The following is a 27,124-nucleotide window of genomic DNA, read 5'->3' as shown; positions in this document are numbered from 1 at the left end:
TTGATACAACTGTCCTCAGGGGAAATATCCTCTTGTCATTTTTCCCTGCATGTTATCCTACCTTCCAGTTCCTTCATTAAACAGTTTTTAAAATTAATTCAACTTAGTTATCTATATCTGTAGGGTACTTCAATTAATTCTCTTTGTGTTCATTAGACCATTTCTTTCTCCTTTTCACAGAAATTGCAACAAACTGAGAGGTTGGGAACAAACAAGTTGACAACAGTGATATTTATAAAATTTAAATTAAATAAATAAAAAAACTGTTAAGTTTCTGATTATAGGAAAATGTAAACACTGGACAGGGAAATTTATGAAAATATTCCCAAGAAAATAATATGAACTAACATGTTCCATGGGAATAATAAAATCAAATTGTACAGGAAAATGATTTTCAAATTAGCTTTGGAATATTTTTATGTAAGGCAAAGCATGAGACTAGTACCAAATATCCAAACCATATGTCAATGTACATTTCTCAACAAGGATAAATTATTAACAATACTTCTGCATTTCAAGGTGAACTGCATTTGCAAAGATCATATGATTACCATAAATTACATGTTATCTATCTGCAAAACTCAAAACATTTCTGTGAGATGTTTATCAGGCAGTTTTTACTTTCAGCAAAATATACAAAGAAAGCATCACAAAGGAAGCAAACACAACATCAACAAAAAAGTCACATTCACATATGTACACAATGGAACAGCACACGAAAGCTAGCATATCAAGACAAATTTGCCAGCAAAAGGAAGTGCAGGGAAGCATCACTGCAAAACAAAGCATGAAGCATAAGCGACTGGCCACTCTGAACACAGGTTTGGAACAACTGCTTCTTTCACCGTCAGTCTCACTTGGGAGTCGAGATAGAGACCAGAGGTTCTCAGATGACTGCATCTGATTTCTCCCTATAGAAAGGGGAATAACAAACCATTGACACAACCTCTCTCATTATAGGATGAAAAATAAACTGCACAGACTTTTCCAACCCTTCCATTTATTTTCTGGCAATGTAAATAGTGCGCTCATCTAGTTAGCATTTTAAAGGTATGTCATATCAAAAGAAATGAAGCATTCAATCAGTTGTATCAAGTCAAATACACTTCTTTAAAAGGATGACAAAGCTATCAAGATATCATGTATGCACTTGAAAACATTAAAGGGAAATGCTCATGGTGGAGATCTGTAATTCTAGGATAACTGCATTGGGGCATTAGAATATATTCTCAGCTGAGATAACAAGTCTAACATATTAGTTGCTTTTTAAGAAGGCCCATGTGGCATTTCAAAAACAGGTAGGATTTTAGTTGACTTTCTAATTGCATTTTAAAACTATTTAATTTTAATTCTAATTTTTAATTTTAAAACCATTTCTGCATTGTTTTCATTGTTTTTAATTGGCTCCTGCCAACATATTGAACCTGAAAACCTGCAGCTGTTCTTCAGGAGCCATGCGTACATTTATTTATTTATTTATTTATTTATTAAATTTTTATACCGCCCCCTCTCCCGAAGGACTCGGGGCGGTGAACAGCCAGAATTAAAAACACACAATACGAATATTAAAATACATTAAAACAAAATTAAATTATCTTAGGCTTCTCCAATTTAAAACCCCGTTACCCATAAAATTCACCCAATTAAAAATTTTTAACCCAGCCCGGCTTGCTGAAATAAAAAAGTCTTCAGGGCCCGGCGGAAGGTCTGGAGGTCCGGGATTAGTCATATCCCTGGGGGTAGCTCATTCCAGAGGGCGGGTGCCCCCACAGAGAAGGCTCTTCCCCGGGGGGTCACCAGCCGACATTGCCTGACAGACGGCACCTTGAGGAGACCCTCTCTGTGGGAGTGTGTTGGCCGGTGGGAGGTTATCGGAGGCAGAAGGTGGTCTCGTAAATAGCTGGGTCCTAAGCCATGGAGCGCTTTGAAGATGAGAACCAACACCTTGAAGCGCACTCGGAAGACCACCGGAAGCCAATGCAGCTCGCGCAGGAGAGGTGTCACGTGGGAGCGCCATGTCGCCCCCATAAGTACCCGCGCGGCCGCATTCTGCACCAGTTGGAGCCTCCGAGTGCTCCTCAAGGGGAGCCCCATGTAGAGAGCGTTGCAGTAGTCGAGGCGGGAAGTAACGAGGGCATGAGTGACCGTGCATAGGGAGTCCCGATCCAGAAAGGGGCGCAACTGGCGTATCAGGCGAACCTGATAGAAAGCCCCCCTGGCCACGGCCGTCAAATGCTCTTCTAAAGACAGCCGTGCGTCCAGGAGGACACCCAAGTTACGCACCCTCTCCGTGGGGGCCAATGTCTCGCCCCCAATAGTCAGCGATGGCACCAGCTGACTATATCGGGACGCCGGCAGCCACAGCCACTCAGTCTTGGAGGGATTGAGTCGGAGCCTGTTCCTCCCCATCCAGGCCCGCACCGCCTCCAGGCACCGGGACATCACTTCAAGGGCATCGTTGGGGTGGTCTGGGGTGGAGATGTACAGCTGGGTGTCATCAGCGTACAGATGGCACTGCACCCCAAAACCACGGATGATCTCGCCCAGCGGCTTCACATAAATGTTGAACAGGAGAGGCGAGAGGACCGACCCCTGTGGCACCCCACAAACCAAGTGCCTTGAGGTCGACCTCTGCCCTCCAGCCAACACAGACTGCGACCGGTCGGAGAGATAGGAGGAGAACCACCGTAAAACAGTGCCTCCCACTCCCAACCCCTCCAACCGGCGCAGCATGATACCATGGTCGATGGTATCAAAAGCCGCTGAGAGGTCTAATAGGACCAGAACAGAGGAACAACCTCTGTCCCGAGCCCTCCAGAGATCATCAACCAATGTGACCAATGCCGTTTCCGTGCTGTACCCGGGCCTGAAGCCGGACTGGAACGGATCTAGATAGACAGTTTCATCCAGGTACTGCGGGAGCTGTCGCGCAACCACACTCTCAACAACCTTCGCCAAGAAGCGAAGGTTGGAAACTGGACGATAGTTTGCTAAAACAGCTGGGTCCAGAGAGGGCTTCTTGAGGAGGGGCCTCACCACCGCCTCTTTCAAGGCGGGAGGCAAGAACCCCTCACTCAAGGAAGCATTTATAATCCTCTGGAGCCAGCCTCGTGTAACCTCCCGGGTAGCCAGCACCAACCAGGAGGGACACGGGTCCAATAAACATGTGGTTGCGTTCAACCTCCCCAGCATCCTGTCCACGTCCTCGGGAGTCACAGGGTCAAACTCATCCCAGATAACCGTCTCAAGACAGACCTCGGGCAACCCGCCTGTACCTACCCAGTCAGAGTCCAAGCCTTCCCGAATCTGAGCGACTTTATCGTGCAGATAATGCACAAAATCCTCAGCACGACCTTGCAAGGGGTCTTCCCGCGCTCCCAGATGGAGAAGGGAGCGAGTCACCCTAAACAAGGCAGCTGGGCGATTTTCTGCCGACGCAATAAGAGCGGAAAAGTAATTACACTTCGCCGCCTTTATCGCCACTAAGTAGGTCCTGATATAAGACCTCACTAGTGTACGATCAGATTCGGAGCGACTGGCCCTCCAACTACTCTCTAGGCGTCTTTTCCGGCGTTTCATCCCCCTCAGCTCCTCGGAGAACCAAGGAGCTGGGAAGATTCGGCGCCGGGTCAGAGGCTGCAAAGGCACGACCCGATCTAAAGCACCAGCTATTTACTATCCCAGGCGGCCACCAGGTCTTCCGTCGAGTCGCGCGCCAGAGTCTCAGGAAATGGCCCAAGCTCCATTCGGAACCTATCAGGATCCATCAGGCGCCTGGGGCGGAACCACCTGATCGGTTCCGCCTCCCTGCGGTGGGGCATAGCGGTCAGGAAATCAAGTCTAAGGAGAGAATGGTCTGACCATGACAAGGGTTCGATAACTATATCCCCTGTATCTAAGCCATTCAACCACTGACCAGAGACGAAAACCAAGTCCAGCGTGTTTCCTCCTATGTGAGTGGGGCCCTGAATTAACTGGGTCAGGTCCATGGCCGTCATGGAAGCCATGAACTCCCGAGCCACCTCAGATGCCTCACCGATGGACGGCAGGTTGAAATCCCCCATGACTAAAAGCCTGGGGGTATCAACAGTACTGCACTGATTCAAATTAGCTGACCAGGAAAATTTACAGTAAGATGGCCTATACTTGTGCTCGGAGTAGACTTCAACAAAAATAGTTACATCTGATCCTTTTTAGTTGTATTTGATTAATCTTAGTCATGTGAGGTAAATGTTAATCTTATGACCATACCATATTTCACCCATCCCAAATGGATTTTAATTTTCACTAAGATGATTTGATACAGTACTTTCTCTTTTGTAAACTTTTCTTCTAAAGTTCTCTTCTTCTCTTGGAAAATGTCTGTTAATCAAAAACACATGAGACATGTAAGCTGTTCTTAAAGATACTCACATGTAAGGACTTTCCATCTGAAGCTGCAAAGAAAGAAAATAGCACAGGAGAAGCTCAAGCTTCAGTTCTGGGAAGTCAGAATAAGCAACAAATAAAAAAAAAAGGAAGATAGCATATGGAAAGAGAACGAAAACCAACCCCTTCCCCCCAAATGACTGCAAAATGCTGTATGTGCGACGTACAGTGTATTTCATATAAGTACTGTGTAGAATACTGTCTACATTTCTATTATGTATTAACCCTATGCACTCTAGATATTCACTTTAACACCCCTTTTCTTTTTGATGGTAAAAATGAAGGAGAAATAAGAGATAATAAATTATTATTGTTATTATTTTTATTGCCAAACTTAAATGGTTACATAAGAGTATACTCAAGTGTAATCCTCAAGCTGAAAATGTTAAAAAAAGAAAAATAGCTTTTTTTTTCCCAAATAAAAACAGTATCAGCCCCATACATTCCTTTGTACCAATCGTTAAAAGTCTACTTTTCTTACAAAATCACATTTTATTAAGTTACACATAAAAAGGCTTCAGAAGAACATGATGTACAGATGCAGCTAGAAAGGGATCTTGGCAGTGTGTCTTAGATAGATAGATAGAAAGATAGATAGATAGATAGATAGATAGATAGATAGATAGATAGATAGATGGATGGATGGATGGATGGATGGATAGGGTGGATGGATGGATGGATGGATGGATGGATGGATGGATGATAGATAGATAGATAGATAGATAGATAGATAGATAGATAGATAGATAGATTAACAGTAATAACAAAAACAACAAAATGGTTGTTTACTGGAGCCTGGCCTATCATAGCAGCTTCAGTTCAACTTTCCTTAATTTTGTAGACTTCAAGAGATTTGGACTGAAAATTGCCTAATTTTGTTGCATAATTTATGCCCAGTTGTTTCAACTTTTAGTGTTTAAGAGATAAGAAACGGTTTATGTTGTGAAACCCCACAATTGCAGGTACTCTTTAACTGCCTTTCTTTTTCTTGTTCATTTTGGCAGTGGTACAAATTGGAGTAGAGATTTAGGATATTACCGCCTGAACACTCTCTTGAAGCTTTTGTTGATCTTGAGCCTCCTGGAATAGCAGGGATCCTGCCGGGTTGAGAGGTTGACTCCCAACACTGTAATTGCGAGGCCGTTTTACTGTGTCCGGACTGGCTAGTGGTGTAAAGCTGTTCCTTCTCATCCTTACAGGGGTTTGGCTCTTTGGAAGGTTATTCTGATTAAAAATGGAGGATACCATAAGAATGAGAAAACTAACTCACAAAGCAAAAACAATGCCACTGACTGTTTCTGATGCCAGGCTATCCATCCAGGTGTCTATCAACCCCTCCTCCATAACCTCTGCCCTACAGCCCAAATGTGATAATTACAATTCTGCTTCCTAGGACATCTAAGAAATATGAATATGAGTAGTATCCAAGAGTGCTGGAAATGACTCTACTTGAGTGAGGTAAGATAAGTAGAGTTTTGCTGAGCCTACCCTTTTATCCACTGCATTCCCCATGCCCAGCCCCAGAAAGCTGATCTGACGGACTTGGGAAGCCATGTAACAGCAGCATATGACTTCAGAAGGAAAGGAAATAGGCAAAAATTTGGTGCATAGGTCATCATTGGATACAATCTAATTTTATCCATATTCCCTGGGGCCAAATGGATTTTGCAATATATTTCACTAAAGATCTTCAATCTATAAACTCCTGAACCACGTCAGACCACATTACCAAAACGGATGATGTGATTTTTCTTATTATTCAAATAAAAAGCATAAAAATACACAAGTTTTAACATCCTAAGAGAATGAAGCACCATCATTTTATTTACCCTCCTCCCAAGCATACTTGGGTCAATAGGTGCAATCCTGTCAAACTTCATACTACAGTAGGTCCAACAGCAAATATCAACTTTCCAGAAACAACTTCCCCACGCTCAGAAGCTCCTCAGGCTCAATAGAGCTAGGTCAGTTAATTTATTGCAAACGTAATGTATGCCCAGATATTGATTTCTGTAGAAGGTTGTAGATCAAACTTAGTTTTAATTATATGTCAAGCCTGTGTTTAAATCTTAGATCTTTAGAAGTCATATTAGCTACTGTTCAGTTTTGTCCAATCATTTAGTGCCTCCTACTGGTCAGCAGCTAAAGTACCTAAAACTATGTAACATACTAACATAGTTACATACTATGTTACATATATGTGTGTCTGTCTGTGTCTGTGTGTGAGAGTATGGCACACATACTCTCACACACAGACACAGACACAGACACAGACACACACACACACACACACACACACACACACACACACACACACACCCTTCTGGGAACAGCCAGTCTTGAGGCCTCTAACACAAGGCCCAGATTAATAAAACCAAAGAACTGTCTGGCATGAAAGCACATTGAAAACAAACAGAAAAGTGTACTGCATACCTACTAGACTTTTTCCTCTGCTTTTCAGTTAATGGATTTCTTGCTATTCTTTTTCCAGCCTTGATTGCTGGGTACATTTTTCCTTGTTTACATAAAGATTTTGTCTGGCTGAGGATAGTTCCGGTTCTGCCAACATAACCTTTACAAATCCCTTCCTTCCTTTTCTGATAATGTCACTGCTACAATCTCTAGAGCTTGTAGCAGCAGCTGAATTTTAAAGAAGTGACAGTTGCTGATCTTTTCAGTAAACCAAGTGGGGAAATCATAATGGAGTAAGGAACTAATTTTGCCTGCTCTTAATTATAAAGGTTCTGCAACAGTATGTTTAAAAAATAGAAAGTATTCTATGCTGCTTATGTCTTCATTGCAATTATTACAAACTGAGAGAAGATCCAGTCTTTAATTAAAAGATTAATTAATTTCCAAATTAATAAAACATAATGTTCAGGAAGAAATTCATCTTTTTTAAGATAGAAAAAAATGACTAGGAAAATTTGTTTCTGATAAATGATTGCCGTGAAAAAATTAAGCATGACAAAAAAAACTACTTACATATTAACTGCCACTTGTACGAGGTAGAAAATAATTTTTTCACATAAATTCTGTAATTTTAGCTTTTGTTTTAAAACACAAATTTTGATTTGCATAACTAAGGAAACTTTGACACCAGAGGAATCTTGTTTCAGTATACTATGCTGCAGTAGCATTACTATAATGTGATCATTCTGACACTGCACTTGGTACAGTGACCATTTTTAAGGTACAATTGAAATATGTGATATCTCTATTACACTACCTGTATTGGCCACAAGTATGTTTTCAGGTAAAACTTACATTGTGGGTTTTGCTATTTAAAACACTATAAGATTTTGATCCAGGTTATTGGAAAGTTCAAATTTATCAGCATTAAGCTGCTTACACTTGATCAGTGCTGAAGGTCTTGTCTACCTTTCAAAGCAAAGAGCTTTAACAGTACGGTGGAGAGGGCCTTTTGAAAAGGAACTGTTGAAACTCTCTTTCGCGTAATACCATTGAGTAGTAGCTTTCAGGCCCTTTATTACACCAAATGTACCTATTGATCATGACATTTAACTGTTTTAGGGATTTTGTCATTTTAGCAGCTTTTAAATGTTCTAGTTGGGTGCAAATATTTGTTTTAAAATAGTGAACAAAGTTATGTTCACATATTACTTTTTCTACGAAAACCTGGGGAAAGGTGTCATTTTCTACAGATTAATTCACAGCAAGTTAGCAGTTGAGAAAATTGATTAGGAATTAGAAATATAGCACAGGATATGTAAGCAATGTATTTCATGCTAGACATACATAAAATAATATCAGTAGCATGCGAAGAATTGGGGTGAAATTCAAGGATGCATAGACAGATTTCTTTCTCTCCCTCTCTTAAGTACCATTACCAGCTTTTCTGTAGCCTGGGAGATACAACAGAGCAAATATTAAAAGTACATGGGGATTAGAGATAGAAAGGAGAATTTTCCTTTTCCAGTTTTGTCAGTTTAAATCTTTCTCAACAACACCACTGTTTTGTATATTATTTCTGATATAAGATTGTTATCCAGTGCCTACTTCTGCTCAGCAGAATGGGTATTCTCATACACCAGTGACTTTTAAGATCATATTTTATATTTTTTTTTCTAATACAGGAAAAATATATATTGATATTGCATAAGAATTTGTACAGTGCCTACTATTGCAGCCTATAAAGAAATAATTTCTACTTTAGAAGATTGAAGTGAGATTTTATTGCTTCCTTTGGCCTACTAGATACCTGAGTGGGTAGGATGCATGACTAAGTCCTCCACACCCTATGACAGTACAGATGGGAAAAATTTCCCAAGAGGCTCTTTGCATAAGAACACAAATATTTTCCATGGATAAATATCTTGTGACTAGGAAACTTCAGTCAGCTTTTAAAATAGAAATTATTATTGTTGTGGCCTTCGCATTTTTGCAGTTTAACTCTCAAGTCAACAGTCTTTCCCCTAGATTATAAAAAAATGTGAGACTATTCTTTTTCTATCAATAGCATTATATGATAGAGCTTAAAGCTTTGAAATGTAGAAATAAAAGTATATTGGAAAGTAGATATCTAATAAAGAGTATTAAGTTTGAATTATCTCCTTTCAGTTGATCTTGACTACTATATATGGACATTGTTTTCCTGGCAATAATACAGAAGTGGATTGTTCTTCCTTTGTTTGGGATTTTCCTTCCCCTTCAAGTTGCTGATTTAGCTTGCAGCCTAGGTATTTCACTGCTGTTCCATCCAAGAACTAGCTAGCACTAACTTTGCTTTGTAACAATCTGCCAAGGACAGATACATGCTGCTAACATTACCAATTAATTGAAAAAGATTCAGAGCACATAGGTGAAATACAGTGGTGAGATTCAAATAATTTAACAACTGGTTCTCTGCCCTAATGACTGGGTGGGTGGGTGGGCGTGGCCATGGTGGGCGTGGCCAGAGGTGTGACAGGCAGCATTCGGCCTCCTGCACCCTCCGGGAGCAAAAACGGGCTAGGGGTAACATGCCACCTCCCATGCCCTGTTTTGGGCCTAGTAGGCCTCCATGAAGCCTTCTGTGAGCGAAAACGAGCCACGGGGGGGAGCGCTGCCTCCCGCACCCCGTTTTGGGCCTAGGAGGACTCCCTGCACTTACCTGGGAGCCAAAATGGGGCACGTGGGGACTCCTGGAAGGGGCAGGGTGGGAAGGGGCGGGGCGGGGCCAACCAGCAATTTAACTACTGTTCACCCAAACCAACCCAAACTGGCTGAATTCCACCACTGGTAAAATACCAATTTGCATGAATTAATATAAATGCATATTTGCAAGTTTAAAAATTAGTGGTGTTCATTTCAATAAAAGTATTTCTAGGAATCCGCAGAATGATTTTCTCTCACCACCAAGTTACATACTCCACCCCATATGTTTACACATTGCACTAGGCCACGATTTGTTTTTATCTTGGTTTGTTGACCAAGCCACATAACATTGTTGGGATGGGGCCTATGTATGGGTTCTTAAAGACCTAACCAGACAATAGGAAACTATGTTTAAACCGAATGTCAGTATTGTTTTTATACTTAATATCGAAGAAAATAAATACTAAAAGTTATGTTACATTTGTTGGGAGAGTCAAAGCAATTGCATCTTTGTCTTTAAATTAACAGATAAGAGATCATGCTAATAATGTAAACAAAGCCAAAGAAATATTATGTTATCAGATATTTGATCTGGCATGCAGGAATGTAATTAATAAGAAATCAGACAGTGTTGCCAGTTGCAATCTGGAGAAGAACTCAAAGCAAAAGAAGTGAAACCACCACTTGGGAAGATTGATTTTCGGAATGCACAATCACAACAAAAACAAATGAAGCATATTCTACCTTACTGTGCATGTGAAATGACATATTTGCTAAGGCTGGAAGAATTAACTGTTCTTTTTATTGACAAAGCACTGGTTTATTCCCTTTGATAGGGCACTTTTCATCTTCACGAGGTCTTATCTGCAAATTTTGGTAACTCAAAAAAAAATTTTTTTTTACATGTGTTGACTTTGTACAGAAGCCTCTTCTGCTGCTTGCAATAGATTAATAGAAGAGTTAGAAATACTTCTGTACAAATGCAGCACCTACACAGAAACTTCTTTTGTAAAGTGAAACAACATGGCTCTTGGAGTTGGATCCACAGTTTCACACAGCATCATGAAGGGTGCTTCACATGGGCCTTCATCACCACAGAGAACCATTTTGAAGCTCTGCCCGAGCCAATATTTGTAAACAGAATAAAGTCTTCACAGTCTCTTCTCAGAAATGAAGCATTTACAATATTTTTATATAACTTTTACCAATGAAGCTACACAGTTCAGAGTGGATCTGAAACTTGGATGCTGATCAAGATGCTGTATCTTGATCTGCTCATATTCAATATGAAGCAATGCCTTGAACAGTCACTGATTGTTACATAGGTGACAACTGACAGACTTTTTCCCTACTTAAAGTATTTAGATATTTATGGATTTCTATTGCCTTTCTAGCAATTCTGAAAATTATCTGTTATACTGTTCCATGATGCTAATATTTTCTGAATCTGTTTTTCTAATTTGGCCCTTGTGAATAGTGTTCAGCTAAGATGACTCTCCTCATAATCCTTTCATGTTTTTTAAGTTTGTACTTTGTAGAGTATTTGGTACGTCCAATGTAGCTGTCCACAAACTATTTATCAGAATAAAATAAATGTTATGAATTTACTTTATGGTTTCTTTCTATATTCATGAAAACCTGCTTTTCCCACATATTTGGGGAGAACAAAAGAAATGAAAAACACATTATAAATATAGTACTCTTTTCACCCTTTCCTTTCTTGAGAATTACCTAAGATTGACTATGACTATGTCAGAAATAAAATATAAAATAGATAAGAAGATAGACGAGTTATAGCAGAATATTTTTTAGTACATACCACTGTAGATGGCTTGTCCCGGTGAGTGTCTACAGCTTCAACATTCAGAGAAATCATTTCTAATTTACAGCCTTCATAAAATTGAAAATATAAGGAACTTTAGGCACCATTTTTGGAATCGAAGTACTATAATATCATCAGAGAAATGAAAAGCGATATGTATCAAGGAAGAGACCTGAAATACTTGAAAGTGTCTGCTTTGACAGACTGCAAGAAGGGCTATGCCAAAGTAGGCAAGAATTAGACATATAGATGGAAGACATAGATCTCACTGTAATTATTTAATTAGTTATTCCCCAACAAGTCACATTTAATTTAGCTTATCATTGATTTAATTTAACATGTTTTTATCAGGAAGAGTATCATGATTTATAAAGGGAAACTGAGATGGGTAAAAGCCACACATGTACCAAAAAGTAATATCTAACTGTACTAATTACGCTTTATTAATTCAAGAAATGGAAGATACCTAATCTAATGAAACAAGTGATAAGGTAAATAGATATTTGTATTACTGCTTTTTTCTCCCAAGTTCCCACATAAACAAATAAATACTTGCCATAAGCAACTGGTGTAAGCTTAAAGATGGTATGAAGAGGACATCTTAAATAAGGCAATTCATCTAAGATAAAGTAATAACAGTTAAACAGATGTGCTTGATAGTAATATAAAACACACAGTATCCTTTGATTCAGCTGGAATTTAATTAATGAACAAACCTGCAGGCTCTGAAGAGTGACACACAGAGAACTTTAGAATTAGAATTGAGATACAATTCTAATTCTAAATTAGAATAGAGGTAATACAACTATATTCTCACAAAATTTGAGTATTCTAAATATTCTGCTGTGCAGAAATTTAACAATTTCAACATGGAACTCAATCTAATTACCATAAACCTATTACATAATAGTAATTCTCTGAAATTATCTAAAGAAAATTTCTTTCTAGTCAATGGACATCCATAGGTAGCTTTGCTGGTAGCAATATGGAAGTAGTTTGCTGTTGCTTTCAGAGAATACTTTTAAATTTCCTGATAACACTTACAATCATGATATTTCCTGGAAGTCTCATACTGAAGCATTGATCAGGCGTGATCTAGACAACATTGGCCAGGAGGTACTACTTCCTAAAATGATATATTATATTACATGGGTCTTCTACAAAATAGCATGGTTTTCCTCAACTGGACATCTTCCAGTTGCATGGAGCATCCGTGTGTGTGTGTGTCTGTGTGTGTCAAAATCTGCATCATGATCATAGATTTGAGATTCTCAGTTATGCATGCAATATTGACACACATTCAAAAGGGGCTGGACTCTGGATTATGATGCCACATATGCAAATTTTGTCACAGAGACATAGACATGCACCACACCTAAGCCAACTTAGCAAGATAGCTAGGAATTCTGGAAATGTTAGTCCAAAGATATCTAGACTATACTAGACTAGGGATGGTTAATGTAGCAAGTATAACCCAATAATACTGAGTAACATTTCAAGAACATAGAGAAATAATCGATATAAAAAACAAAATTGCAATAAAGCCTGGTCAAATAATAATTTTACAGTTGCCTTTACTGCACATTTATTACATAATCACATCCTCACCTCCATACTTTATGATTACTGGCTCCAATAACAGTAAAAAGCACTGAATGTGTATATGTATGTTTTGAAAGTGCCAATAATGTCAATAACTTTAGGCAGGACAGTCATATCTAGTCTTGAAAATAATCAACAATATGAAACTGAATCTATTATAGTAACCATGACAGCTTTATAAACGCAGGAGAAAAAAAGGAAGAGTATGTGTGAATTTGAAGGCTGAGTTTTATCTGGATTAAAGCAGGCAAAATGGAAAATCTTCCCTCCTTGCACATTGCAGTTTTGAATGAAATCTATCCTCGTGGCTGCTATTAATATTATTATTTATTAAACTGATGTGGTTACTAATTATGCTTTTTTTGCCTTATGTGGTTAATAAATTGTTTCCTATTAAGAAAGAGAAGCCTCTTGGTAGTTGAAGGCTGTATACAGTTTGGTTTACATTGGTTTTACTAGATTAAGGCAGCATAGCAGTGGTGGTTGGGGTTGTCAGGTAAAAGTAGGTAAGGCAATGTTAAAAAAGGAAGCAGTTCAGAAAATATGACGTTAAAAAAATCAACATCAAAAAACAAAGTTCCCTCAAAGAGTTGCTACAGAAAAGTACCAAAGAAAAGAACTACAAGCTGAAGTTTTATGGCAAGATATGATGATCAACTTCAATTAGGTGAATTGGGGATCTAAAGCTTAGAGACGGAACTGCATATAAACTGATTACCTCTATTCTAGATAATCATTGCCTTATTTCCATTTGCTATAAAAAGAAAAGATTTTTTACCTGCACTCTTATCAAGAAAATAGGCCAATAGACATCTCATAACTGCCTGGTGAGAAATAACTAGGACATTCTCTTGACGTTCCAATTCCATAATTACAGGTTCCAAGCGCTGGACCAAGTCTTGGTAAGACTAAAAAAAGCCCAAGAAAAATATTAATCAAAAAGAGGGAAGTTTCCAATAAATGTGTCTTTAAAATATCTAAAAAAAAAATTCTACCTAGAAGACTATTTATTATATTTTATATACATATTACATATATTACATCATGAATCTTTGTTGGAAAATTTAACATAGCTTACATGAATTATTTTGATTTGGGGAGGGGAGGCAAGATTTCTAAATCAAGAACTTTCTTATTCTTTATTGGCAGCATTATAACACAGGGGTATCAAACTGGCGGCTCATGGGCCAAATGCATCATGTGCAGGCCATGCCCACCCCAACCCTGCAAATGGGGAAAATGTTGCGAAACGTCACATGATGGCAACGTGATGCGGTGAGTTTGACACCCATGTTATAATGCCTGAAAATCTGTCAGTGGGTATAATTGCATAATTTAGATGATTCAGAAGACCCTGATAGCATTTCGGATTTCAAAATCTAACACTGTATTAGAAGTTAATATGTTGAAGATAAGAATAAGAATTTCTGGAAGCAATTATGTCACACTAAGACTTGCTGTGTTTCTGCCCCAAAATGATAAAGCTTGTTTATTATGCCATTTCTCAATCTGCTCCAGGAGACTTCTATATTATAGTTCATTTTTTAACTTTAAAATATGTTTAAGGACTATTGTTGCAATACACTGAATACACTTCCAACTCTATCAAATGAAAGTGGTAATATTTAGTTTAATATAGCAATGATTAAAAAACACACTTCTCCTCCAGGATAGCGGTAAAGGTATTTCTCTTGATCTCGAAGTGCAAACTCTTCTGGATATTTTCTCTGAATCTCTTCATATGTCATTTCTTCACATACTCCCTAGAAAATTAAGAATGGAACTCAACTGAATTTAATTGAACTTAAGCAATTGTTTTTTCCAAGACTTACGTTTCTCCAAACATTGCAGCAGATATATTATATCATCTATTATTCCAGAAGCTTGGAAAGAGGAACTTGACAACACTGAACCTGATGTATTGATAAAACGTGCTTCTTGACTGCAGCCATAGTTGCCCTATTGAATTGGGATTTATTTTTGAATTTAATTCATGAAATGGAGAGAGGGAGGGAGGGAGAGGGGGAGGGGGAGAGAGAGAGAAAGAGGTGTAGACAGACAGACAGCTGGATAGATGAAATTGTATGAGCTTTTCTTTATGGCAACAAAGGTTACTTGAAACTACATCACCACTATCCTTTTAACTTTTCTGTTATTCTACTCACTGCATCGATTTCATTCAGTATCTTCCATTGCTCGTATGGCACTCCTAGGGCTTCTGCTGTTTGGATTGTTCTTTTCAACTGGCTAGTCCAAACTTTCAGATCCATAATCTCTTGCTCTTTGATAAACCTTTTCAATGCCTCAGCAAACTATAAAACAATACAGTATGATTAAGATTTTCCCTTGCATATTATGAAGATAAGGACAGCAACTTGTTTTTGGTGCTGCTTACATTTTCAGGACAAAAATTTAAGGTGGCATTGGGAACAGTGATTTGGAAGCTGTAGCAAGCAACTCTTCTCCCCAAGTCAGCTAAATTTTTATAATCACAAAGTTCAATACAAAATTTGCCATTTTTCTTGTATTGTATACAATGGTCATATTCCTTTTTTGTTTCCAACTGCTATGCTACAATTCCAACTGTAATAGGAAGTTTTTTGATCCAAAAGAAGCTTCTGTCAGTGTACCATTCTGAAGACTTCTCCCTTGTTACACACCAATTTTGGAGAAGTACAGTGAGCTGTAACAAGGCATGAAAGAAACCTTCCATCAAGGAAAGGTAAATTGACTGCAATCCATTATCTAAAGCTAACGTATCAAACAGTGGGTTATATAATTACATGTAAGCATATTTCTATTATAAATGTTTCTAAATGGCTCTGCAAGAAACTTGCAGAGTTTCTGTGATTACTATGAATTCTGATTTATACTAGAAGTTTACCAGTAATATACCAACGAGTGGGTTACTTTGAGTAATCACAATCTTTTACGGTAAAATGACTAAGGCTAGAGGATATCACAGAGGAAATTTGAGGTATAAATGCTAAAGAAATCTTCTATTTTTTATTCCATTCAATTTATTTAATACGCATTTGTATCTTTTTAAATGTTTTTTAATGATGTAAAGTGATGATGTCTATGGGTATTCTCAGAATACTATTTACTACAATAAATTGAACTATTCTTCCAGGAAAAACTTGTAAATTTAGAATGTAATATTTGTTGTTTTGAGTATGTATTTCTGGTCTTCAGCTGAAATGAAAGTAAATGTGGGCAGAAAATCTGTCTTAATTTAGCTGTTAGTATGCAAATTCATATAGCTCCTGTTTGTAATTCATTAAAGCAATGTGAGTGCATAAAACATGTTATGTTTAAGGAGTTGCTGACAACTAAAATGTGTGTGCTCTGACTGCCTTTTTGCCTTGAATCCGAAACACTGCAGTACCCTACAAAATATGCAAACTTCCTGTGAATTAGATCATACCTGCTTCCCACGTGTTGACAGGCCCGAATCTCCACCTATCTTTTTAATAAGGTTGCATTCACTTTCTCCATGTCTACAGAGATAGATTGTGCGTGGCTGAATGTGAATATTCATGAGATAATAGACAATTTTACTTTGGATGTAGTCTTGGACCCGGTTGACCAGAAAGCGCTGCCCAACATTGATAACTTTAATGAAAGAAAGGTCTCTGTAATTAAAAATATACCAGAAATCATTAGGTATCAAGCCATCACACAATTATTTAATGTCCGTTTTTGTAACTAAGGGAGAGTACACCACAAAAAGAAAGGTAAAAGGCTGATGCATAAAATAGATGAACTTGGTTATTTTAATATGAGAACTAGTTTCTAATTATATATTAGATCTGGGCAGTATTTAGGATTCAGTCTCCAAAAGATGTTTCAGAGATGCTGGAGGATGAATATAGTACCTATTGTGCAAGCATTGGACTTGCACAATAGCCGCAGAATGTAGTGTGATTGTAAGAAAAAATACAGTACCTTTTGGAGATCAAATCTAAAGTGCAGATAATCTCTCTCTCTCTCTCTCTCTCTCTCTCACACACACACACACACACACACACACACACACACACACACTCACTCACTCACCACTATCCCAAAGCAATAGATATGAATGAGAAGTGGCAAGATAGTAGTAAAAAGATATTGAAAAGCGGAAAGTTAAAAGCTTATTTCTATGAAATCATGAGGAAGTATTTAGCAAGTATTTTCAGACATACAAAAAGTATCTCTGATTGCTGAGATACTTTTTAAAGTATACTAATTATTAAAAATATTTCAATGTGTTTAAAACTATTTCTAAATATTGCTAAAAAGGAGAAGTGATTCTTGCTCCAGTCCCAAACCAAAATAGATGTTACAAAACCTGATTCTTATACTAGAAATTCTTTCTGTTCTTAATAAGTAAAATCTCTGAATTCTCCACTATTTTCTACAATATGTTTCCAGAAATCATAATTTCCTCCCATCTGTTCTTCCACTCCATTTCTACTCCAAACACATGCAGTAACCATGATCCAGAGAAGTATCAATGGAATGAGGTACGGTAGAAGGTGACTTTTCAACTCTTTTTCCTCTGGCAACCTCACTGATCAGTCTCTCCTGAAGTTTGGAATGGTGAAGCATTCTTTTGTGGTGGATTAAGGCACAGGGAGTTTAGAACGGAACAAATGTAACTGAAAAACTGGGCGGAGTATTGTGATCCCAGAATAATCCTCCATTTGAATTTCATCAAGTTTATAAGGAAGACCTTATCTTCCCCTGTCACAGCCCAAACCTATTCAGGAAGAGGCTTTTCAGGGAAGGTCTTCAGAAAAGTCACCTCTGCCTGGTCTTCCGTTGGTGTGTCCTGGATCCAAGTCTATGATCAAGAATCCCCATGATTCCTTTGCTGTGCATCTTACTTGTCATAATCAACTGGATCAAGGGGTTGATAGGTGACTTTATAACATTCTATTCTCTTCAGAAAATCTTCCATCACATTCTCTCGGTTTCTTTCTGGATAATCTGGACTGGAGACTTTAACATCCTGATGCAACCAAAAAATAAACTCTTTGAAAGATAAACTCACTCTATACAAAAACTTTGTATACACATAAAGAAATAAACAGTGGTGATAACAATCTTAAGCTCTACTTTTAATAAACTACTTTTAATAAATATTATCTTCTAACAAAGTATTGACCATTTTGGAATAGAGATGATTTTTTAAAAAAATGCACCGATTCCAAAGCACAGGTATGCCCTCCATGATTAATAACCAGTTTCCAAATGTTGATTTTGTTTCATGTAACTAGATATTGTTTTTGCAGATTCCCGAATAATTTTAAGAAACCTTTTTTTTAATCTTAACATCTATTTATCTTATAAATTCATCTAATGAATATAGTTTTAAAAGTATTGCACCAATACTTGGGAAAGCATTACCTGCTTTAATATTCTCTATTTAACTGAGTCAATGGTATTTTAAGCCTTCTAACTCTGGCTATAGAGCCTAAGCTTAAACATGCTCCAATGATGCTAAGTCTTTCTTCAGCAGGAATGACCAAGCAAAACAAAGCTAGAGAATGTAAAACACTAACCAATATATTGGCAGCAATGACTTCCGGATCATCACAGACAGACTCCACAAAAAAAACCTACAAAAGAAAAAATGAATTTTATTTTGTAAAATACAAAAATTCTGGATCCAGGATAAGAATTTTGTTTTGTCAAGAACTGTCTTTCTGCAGAAATAATTTGTTCATGGCTGCATTGCATACCAAGATGTGGGAGGTCAAAGAAAACAGTGAGTGGAACCAGACCACAAATGGGTGGTGTCCTATCTTTATAGTACTATCCTCTTTCTCTCTGTGTCTCTGTCTCTCTCTTTCTCTTTTCTCTCATTTCTCTTTCATCCTCATTTCTCTCTGTTCCATCTTGCAGACTGCAAGAAAAGGGACAGATTGTATGAACTGGTTGCTTCTAAGGATTTTTGAAACTGAACCAAAGTTCACCTTTGACTAGAAGGTGAGGATTTTCAACTAACAAGATATGACCAAATGGATCTTTTGAAAATGTGATAAAAATCCAAACAACTATACGATCCCAAAATGCATCATTTCATCATCTGCATATTTAACCTGTCAATAATCAGCCATTAAAAATACACAGCAATATATTTGGAATATATTTACAAAAATTCCTGTATGATCAATTTAGGGTTGCTTGCTGACTCAGAGGTATATCACAGCTTGTGTTTTGGAAAAGACTGGTCAATTTACTGCTGGAATTTGTCTTAGCTACTTTGTCAAATATGACTGAATGCTGGACATAAAGTCAGGTGAATAGAAAAAAGGTTGATGAAGCTAAAGTACTTATTTATTTTGTAGAAGTAACAAAGTTTGTTTATTTTCAGAAATCCATAAATGGGTACATAAGATTGCCTATGGCAAAAGTACCTTTTCATTTGGCAAATCAAAGTTAAAGCAAAAGACAAATGTCCATTTGCAGCATCCTGGAATCATTTGATTGCCATTTGCATTTGTCTTTGACTTTATACTAGAACAAAGTTGCAACAAAATATCCCAAAAGAGCTTTTTTCCTCTTCATCTCTGAAGAAGCTTCTTGGATAAGAAGTGAAATGTCTTCAAGGAAAAAAGAAAGTCCAATTGCTTTTTGGACAAAAGCACTTTTGGGACAACCATGACCTGGATGACTGAGAATCTCCATAGACATTTTGCAACAAAATAATCACCTTAAAAGAATTTTCTTTGGCAAAAGCTAAAATCATATCCCGTCTTTCTCGTGTTGTGTTGGTTGCATCAAAGACCTGAACAAAAAGCAGAAAAGAGAGATGGGTCATGTTGGAAGTGACATATAATCTGTCCCTGCACTTATGACCATCCCAGATCCTCATGGTTACAAGATTAAAATTTAGACATTTGACAACTAGCATGTATTTATGAAATTTGCAGCATCCTGGGGTGTGTATGATTGGCATTTGGGATCTTCACAGGGGATTTCTGACAAGCAAAGTCAATATGGGAAGCTGGATTCACAAAACCAATATGGTGATTCGTTTAACAACTGCACAGAAAAGGCCATAAAATCAAGTGCAACTCATATAATAATTGCATTAATTAGTGATAGAAGTTCTGGTTCCAATTGCAGTCATAAACTGAGGACTATCTGCCAGCCTGCAAGGAGAAAGAATTCCACAATTAAGTCTGGCTTCAAGATCTGACACACCTGGACTGTTCCAGTCTTACCATCCCAGCAAAGCCATGGCTGATGTCTGGCCAATACTTTTAAAAAATTAGGTTTAGCGCTCTGAGCATCTCATCTGGATCCTTCAGATGATACTGAATTATAAATCAGCCAGAGAAGCCAAAGTTGAGGGTGCTGGGAGTTGTAATTTAACAGCATCTGGAAATCCAGCTTCCCATCCTTGCAGCATGTCCCAATGATCAGGTGTGCACTTACAGCAATCTGGCCAGACTCTTCCATGAGATAAACTTTCACATCTTCAAGGGCCACCAAGGCACATTGTCTGAAAAAAAGGGAGGGAGGGAGGGAGGAAGGGAGGAAGGAAGGAAGGAAGGAAGGAAGGAAGGAAGGAAGGAAGGAAGGAAAGGATAATTTAATGAGAACTCAAATCATCCAAAGTAATCAATCAGTTTCATTGTTATAATTTTATCTTGCTCATGCACAACACTATTGAAGTTAAGATTCAGGTAACCCTGACAAAACACAAATAGGGTCAATTAAATTTTTAAGCTGTCTAATTCACAATTTAAAGACCATTCACCATGGACATGAAAAAAACTTAACCATGAACAGCAAAGAAAAGAATTTAGGCCATCTAGTGGTGGAAGTAAGCAATTGGTAATCTAAAAGTATTGTATATAAATTGTGAGGAAAAAAACCAAATTAAGCTATGCTTAATATTAAAAATACCTAACAATGAATAAGCAAAAAATAGGCTGAGTGATAGGATTAACCAAAATATCATACGCATATCTGCAAGTTTTAAAAATCTACACAATCTATCAGCATCAGCAGGACAATGTGAAACATGCCAGATGCTATGTTTAGGAGCAGCTGATTTTATAAGATGTGATTAATGAATATAGGAGAAGTCTTTCTCTGACATTGTGGTTGCTTCTAATAAAGATATTAAAGAGAGCCAGTTTGGTTAGTGATTAAGGCACTAGGCTAGAAACTGGGAGACTGTGAGTTCTAGTCCTGCTTTAGCCAGCTGGGAGGCCTTGGGCCAGTCACACTCTCTCTGCCCGACTCACCTCACAGGGTTGTGGTTGTAAAGAAAATAGGAGGAGAAAAGTGTGTTGGATATGTTTGCTGCCTTAGGTTATTTGTAAAAATAATAAAGGCGGGATACAAATTAAATAAACAAAATAGGTATTAATCAGCTATGCTGACAACAAGGGTAGGACTTTGAAATAGAAAGACCACTCCTTAGAAACCACATCCCTTGACATCATTCATTTCCTCTTTGATTCCCAGTTTCCTTCAAAGAGATAAAAGTAAGTGGAAAGCTCCATTATTTTGCCCTTGGATGGCCCTTCATTTTTGAAGACAAGAGGCCACATGCAGACAAATCTAGTGACACAGTTGAAGAACAACTATGGCTAACAACTGGATGAGAGTCAGATGTTCAAGGAGGAGGAAGGACTTACTTTGGTCTGCAGGCTAAAGCCCAAAGCATTTGAGACTGCCTATTTTTCAGTTGAAGAAAAGAATTTATTACTATCTGAATTTTGCACTTTGAAGATGCCAACTATGCCATCTCTCTCTCTCTCCCTCTGTGTGTGTGTGTGTGTGTGTGTGTGTGTGTGTGTGTGTGTTACCATTATTCTGTCACACAAACAGAAACTGTCACATTTCCTGGCAGTGAGAACAACTGATTAGTGGAATGGATTTCTTCCAGAAATTGTGGGTGCTCCATCACTAGGAGGTTTTTAAGAAGAGATTGGACATCAATTTGTTCAAGATGGTATAGGTTCTCCTGTCTGAGCAGAGGGTTGGACGAGAAAACCTCCAGTGTCCTATGTGTTAGGTTTAACACTACCTCCAAAGAATTAAAGACAAATTAAGATTTCTTCGTACAAAGCAAGCTTAAATAATTCCCTAACATAGTCTGTGACATACCCAACAAATATCTCAGCATAATACACAACAAGAGAAGACTATGGTCCATGGAAGGTTATGCTGTGATAAACATTTCAGTTTAATTCAGTTTAAATCAACCATTCTTTTTCTGCAGCAAGCACCAGCCTCTAGAAATACACGAGCTCATCATTTCTGGCCTAAACTGTTTAGGAGATGTTGATTTATGGTAGTGGTTTGAATCAGGTCTAGTGGTCCCACTTGGCTTGAAACTGCACAACCCAAAAGAAACTACAGAAAACTTTTCATTTTGGCTTTCCATATTACCACACACACTCTTGCTTCTCTCTTTGCTGAAACAGGATGTTTTGTAACACACCCAAGTTTCTGCTGGTCTGTGCTGTACAGTAATTGGATATATTGCAATGCTTGCAGATTTCTGTATCTAAAAGTTACCAGCAAGCACAGAGCTTTTAAGAATGTGAAAAGCCTGTGAGGAAAATGTTCCTTAGAACTCTTCCCATCCCACTTCTTGCTGCAGTCTAAGACTATGTATTTTTTCTCTCCACTGTTTTTTGTTTTGAAATCAACAACAAACTGTCCTTATATCTTAAGTGAGATACAAGTCTTAAGTTCACTTCTCAAGTTCTGTCATAAATAAAAAATATTGATCCATTGAAGTATTTGAAATATTAAGTGCTATGTCAGATGCATCTCCTCCTTTCTCTTTTTTCTTGGCCCTATTAGCAATAGATCCTATTCATTTCTGAATTGTGAGGCTGAAGGACTTCCCCAGAGGAAACACTAAAATGAAGAATACAGTGTGTGACTTTATCTGTGTTGCTATCATATTGTTGAAGCATGGTTGCTTGTTAATTTGAAGAGCTACTCCCAAAACAACTAAGATCCAGTCTATGGAGATTCTCAGTCATTCAGGTCATGGTTGTCCCAAAGGTGCTTTTTTTCATGAGGCACCTCAACTTTCTGGTTTTTCTCTGAAGACGTCTCGCTTCTCATCCAAGAAGCTTCTTCAGCTGGATGAGAAGCAAAACATCTTCAAAGAAAAACTAGAAAGTCCAGTTGCCTCTTGAAAAAAGCACCTTTGGGACAACTAAGATCCAGGTTTTCCTGAGTAAGGCTCAAATTTAACCCAGAAGTTCTCAACCTTTGCACTACAGATATTCCTCAACATATTTCAAAATTGGGGCCAGAATTTTGGTCGCTGAGTGATGCAGTAGTTAACAGAGTCATCATGTGACTGGACTGGACCCAATTTGATTACCATTTTTACTGCAGCTGTTAAATGAAACACTTGGTTGTTAAGTGAGTCACACAATCATTAAGCAAATCTGGCTTTCCCAATTGACCTTGCTTATTGAAAGTTTTCTGGGAAGATCACAAATCACAATCACTTGATCCTAAAATGCTGCAACAGTTATAAATGTGAGTCAGTTGGCAAGTCCAGTTATGCGAATGTAGGGGTGGCACAACTATCGTAACTTTGAGGACAGGTTGTAAATCACTTTTTCCAAAGCCATCATAACTTCAAACTACCATTAAATGAACAATTGTTAAGTCAAGAATTACCTGGACTGTAGTGTCCTAAAATGATAAATATATTTTCTGATTCTAAATAATAAATCAAGAAACTAAATAATAAATCATAAAACTAAGTAATAAATAATACTATTCAGATTGGTATCTGATTTATTAATAACATTTTAATATACAATTCCACATAAACCTTCAGCAGTTTTTAAAAGACTCCATGGTTCATTAAGACAATCAAGCAAATCCGTATCTCCTAAACCCCTTCCACATCCATTAAAAGCTCCACAGAGAAGTTAACTGTTTTTGGCCCATTGCTATAAGCCATCTAGAATAACTCAAATACCCAGCATATAAATAATTGAAAATAAATAAAAAAAAATTCTCCTGGGAATTTGTTTCATAACTAAACAGCCTTGAAATTCCATGCTAACAAAATAACATAGGATATATAACTAAGTATAAATAAATAGAAATAGTGCTAGAAAAGTTTATTGTTAGTTGGAAGCACTAAATTAGAAGCAGAGTAAAGAAATATATTTTACATTGGAATGATGAGACTTTTTTTATTAATGATTTCAGCAATGTTTGAAACTTTTCTTCTCTTCGCTGAAATATTTTTATTTTATCTCTTATTTTAGGAATCTTTTTTCTTTTAATCCCTTTACTTCTTCCCCCCCCCCAAAAAAAAAATTCAAAGATTTAGAAATGTTATGTTTTAACCTTTATTATCATTGTCCATATATACAACGAAATTGATTTAGCCTCTACTGGTGCACAATCCATAACAAAATACAAAACAACATGAATAATATAGAAAATGGTCCTTATACAAGTAATTAGGGAGAAATCAGTCATATGTTTCCATGTATGCATGGAGTGATTGTAATTACTGTGATTGTAAATTATAATCATTGCGCAATCCTATCACTGATTACTATAATATTCAGTATTTAAGAAAGTGAGCATCTTCATCAAATTTTCAAATTATCTTAGTGAATTCTATAATTAGCAATATGAATTGGTTCAAGCATATTTATTATTTAGCAAACACTTAACATGTAGTTAATGTTAACTTACTTTCTAATCCTCATGGCTTCTTCATTATCGTGTCTGAAGAAATCATATGATTTATATGATCTAACTGCTTCACGACGATAAACCCCTAAATTAAAAACTTTTTAAAAATCATGAAATTTAGTTAGTAATGTTTCATAGTAAGTATTATCTAATTGAGCAAATATATTCATTACACAACTTGTTCAATGTACTATATTGTACCAATAAAATACATATATTTTAATAACTATATGCATTAAGCTAATGTCTGCACTATAAGTATAATTTTTCCCATTTAGATATCATTGATTTAATTGGAATTTATACTGATAATAAAAAGTTATCATATTACTTAACTTGTGCAAGCATTAATATTGGAATTGGAAACCTTGATTTATATTCTCACTAATTCACTGCGGGTCCTCAGCCATAAAATACAAATTATCAATTTACAACAGTTCATTTAGTGACCATTCAAAGTTACAACAGCACTGAAAAAAGTGACTTATGACTATTTTTCACATTTACGACTGCTGCAACATCCCCATGGTCACATGATCAAAATTCAGATGCTTGGCAACTATTTAGGATGGTTGCAGTGTCTCAGGGTCATGTGATCCCAAGCAAAGCCAATGGGAACCAGATTCACTTAACAGCCACGCTACTGACTTAACGACTGCAATGATTCGCTTAAAAATGCAGCAAGAAAGGTCATAAAATGGGGCAAAACTCACTTAACAACTGTCTCACTTAGAAACAAAAAATTGGGGCTCAATTGTGGTCATAAGTTGAGGACTACCTATAGTATGAATTATATATATATAATTTTAGTCATAAAGATTTTTGAGTACAGGTATATTGTCAGGGTATACCATTTACAAGGGGAAAAAAAGGCCAAATAGAAAATAGTAATAAATATTAACACATGAACTAATAACAGTAATAATAATGTAACACATGTCTGAGAATAATAGTAATAATATAACCAAATAATTTTAAGTAAGTTTCTTTTTATATTGGCTTATTTACATTTTTGTTAATTATTATTGTAGTTATAAACCATCTCTATTGTTAATACAAACATTTGTAGTCTTTCTTCCTCTAATTTCTACCTCTTGTCTCTGCAGTATGAATTTTTGTGAACATCTCAGTTTCAGTTCCCCATTAACAAAATGGACAGAGTGATGACTCAACCCTCACTGTAAACGGCATGATGCTGGAAAAATTCAGTATTTAAAGTTGTTTGATTACAAGAGGAGAAAATAAAAATGTTTAGCTTGATTCCTAAAATGTGCTATATTTTAAAATATAATTCTGATAAAAAGTGTGCTTTAAATTATAGCTCATTTTATATGAAAAACTTACCTATCCTGTCAATTGGAATCTGCAAGATTCCAATTAAGCAACAAAATCTGAAAAACCTTACTATATCCTGCAGTGAATGAAATGTGCATTATTCATCTTAAATTAAAGGCCAATGACTATAAAATAAGAATCAATTTGGTATCTAACTGCTAATTATTTATATCTTCTCTTCCCTTTTTTTCTAGAACTATATTTGGTGAACAAGATTAATACATCATCTACTAAAATAACTAATGCTACATTATCTGAACATAATTCATATTGTGTTTGTTGTATGCTTATGAAAAATAAGCAAATTAGTCTTATTAATAATTATATATTCCAGATGAGAAACTGACAAGGACACATGCTGTCCTCAGTTTTCAAAGAATACCTTAAGGGATACATTGAGGGGGGAAAAAAGATATCTGCTAAAATTGCACTTTTGAGTAATATTAATTAAAACTTCTTGGCTGGTGCTAAAACAGTTTCATTGTTGCCAAAAAAAGCAGTTCAGAATAATCAACAATTTATCCTGGATAAAGCTCAATGGATAATAGCTTTTAATTACATTCAATCAACCAAGATTGCATTTCTCTAACTTTTGGACCAGCTGCTTTGTCAGCTTCCTATAGATCAGTGTTTCTCAACTTTGGTAGCTTGAAGATGGGTGGACTTCAACTCCCAGAATCCCCCAGCTAGCAGCGCTGAGGTTGAGAAACACTGCTATAGATATATAGCTTATCCAGATGCATAATAAATATAGAATCAGATTTTTTAAACTCATTCAATCAATATATTATAAATGACAAGAGTAACAGGAACCTTTTGTAGGCACTCCAATCCAGTTGAGGTAGCGAGTTAATTTCTTGGATACATAAGTCTTGCCTCGTGCAGGAAGACCAATCATTACAATCAGAGTTGGTGAGTTAGTCATATAAGAGGCCCATGCTATAAAAAAAGGGAGAAGCAAATCAAAAGTTTCGAAAAGATGAAAAATAAAAAACATCCTTGAAAATGTTCACATTCAATTTTCTGTCCATACTTCAGGATATTATGTTCCTTTCCCAGAATCAATCAGTAGATTGTGGCATTATGGACTCCAGTGGTTGTTAATGAATGTGGCTGGCCAAATAAAAATAGCCA

The 27,124-nt window shown here is 36.9% G+C and overlaps 1 protein-coding gene across 1 annotated transcript in view; it reads right to left on the bottom strand.

Annotated features, from left to right (window-relative positions):
* Positions 1-718: 718 nt before the first annotated feature.
* PFKFB2 (6-phosphofructo-2-kinase/fructose-2,6-biphosphatase 2) overlaps positions 719-27,124 on the bottom strand; it is a 30,021-nt gene continuing 3,615 nt past the window's right edge. Inside the window, exons 2-16 of the mRNA XM_070939801.1 lie at positions 26,804-26,929; positions 24,656-24,752; positions 20,384-20,450; positions 19,656-19,730; positions 18,502-18,558; positions 17,824-17,948; positions 16,377-16,584; positions 15,115-15,261; positions 14,608-14,712; positions 13,728-13,857; positions 11,904-11,966; positions 11,345-11,415; positions 5,467-5,652; positions 4,414-4,436; positions 719-911 (exon numbers count right to left, since the gene is read on the bottom strand). Of these exons, the coding sequence (XP_070795902.1) occupies positions 887-911; positions 4,414-4,436; positions 5,467-5,652; positions 11,345-11,415; positions 11,904-11,966; positions 13,728-13,857; positions 14,608-14,712; positions 15,115-15,261; positions 16,377-16,584; positions 17,824-17,948; positions 18,502-18,558; positions 19,656-19,730; positions 20,384-20,450; positions 24,656-24,752; positions 26,804-26,929 (1,505 nt within the window). The 3' untranslated portion in view covers positions 719-886. The remainder of the gene's footprint in view (positions 912-4,413; positions 4,437-5,466; positions 5,653-11,344; positions 11,416-11,903; positions 11,967-13,727; positions 13,858-14,607; positions 14,713-15,114; positions 15,262-16,376; positions 16,585-17,823; positions 17,949-18,501; positions 18,559-19,655; positions 19,731-20,383; positions 20,451-24,655; positions 24,753-26,803; positions 26,930-27,124) is intronic.

The sequence above is a fragment of the Pituophis catenifer genome, unplaced genomic scaffold (genome assembly GCF_029215685.1).
Source record: "Pituophis catenifer annectens isolate HBS135680 unplaced genomic scaffold, rPitCat1.0.hap2 SCAF_3, whole genome shotgun sequence".
Lineage (NCBI taxonomy): Eukaryota > Metazoa > Chordata > Lepidosauria > Squamata > Colubridae > Pituophis > Pituophis catenifer.
Note: the sequence above shows the minus strand (reverse complement) of the source record. Positions and strands in the feature narration are given on the sequence as shown.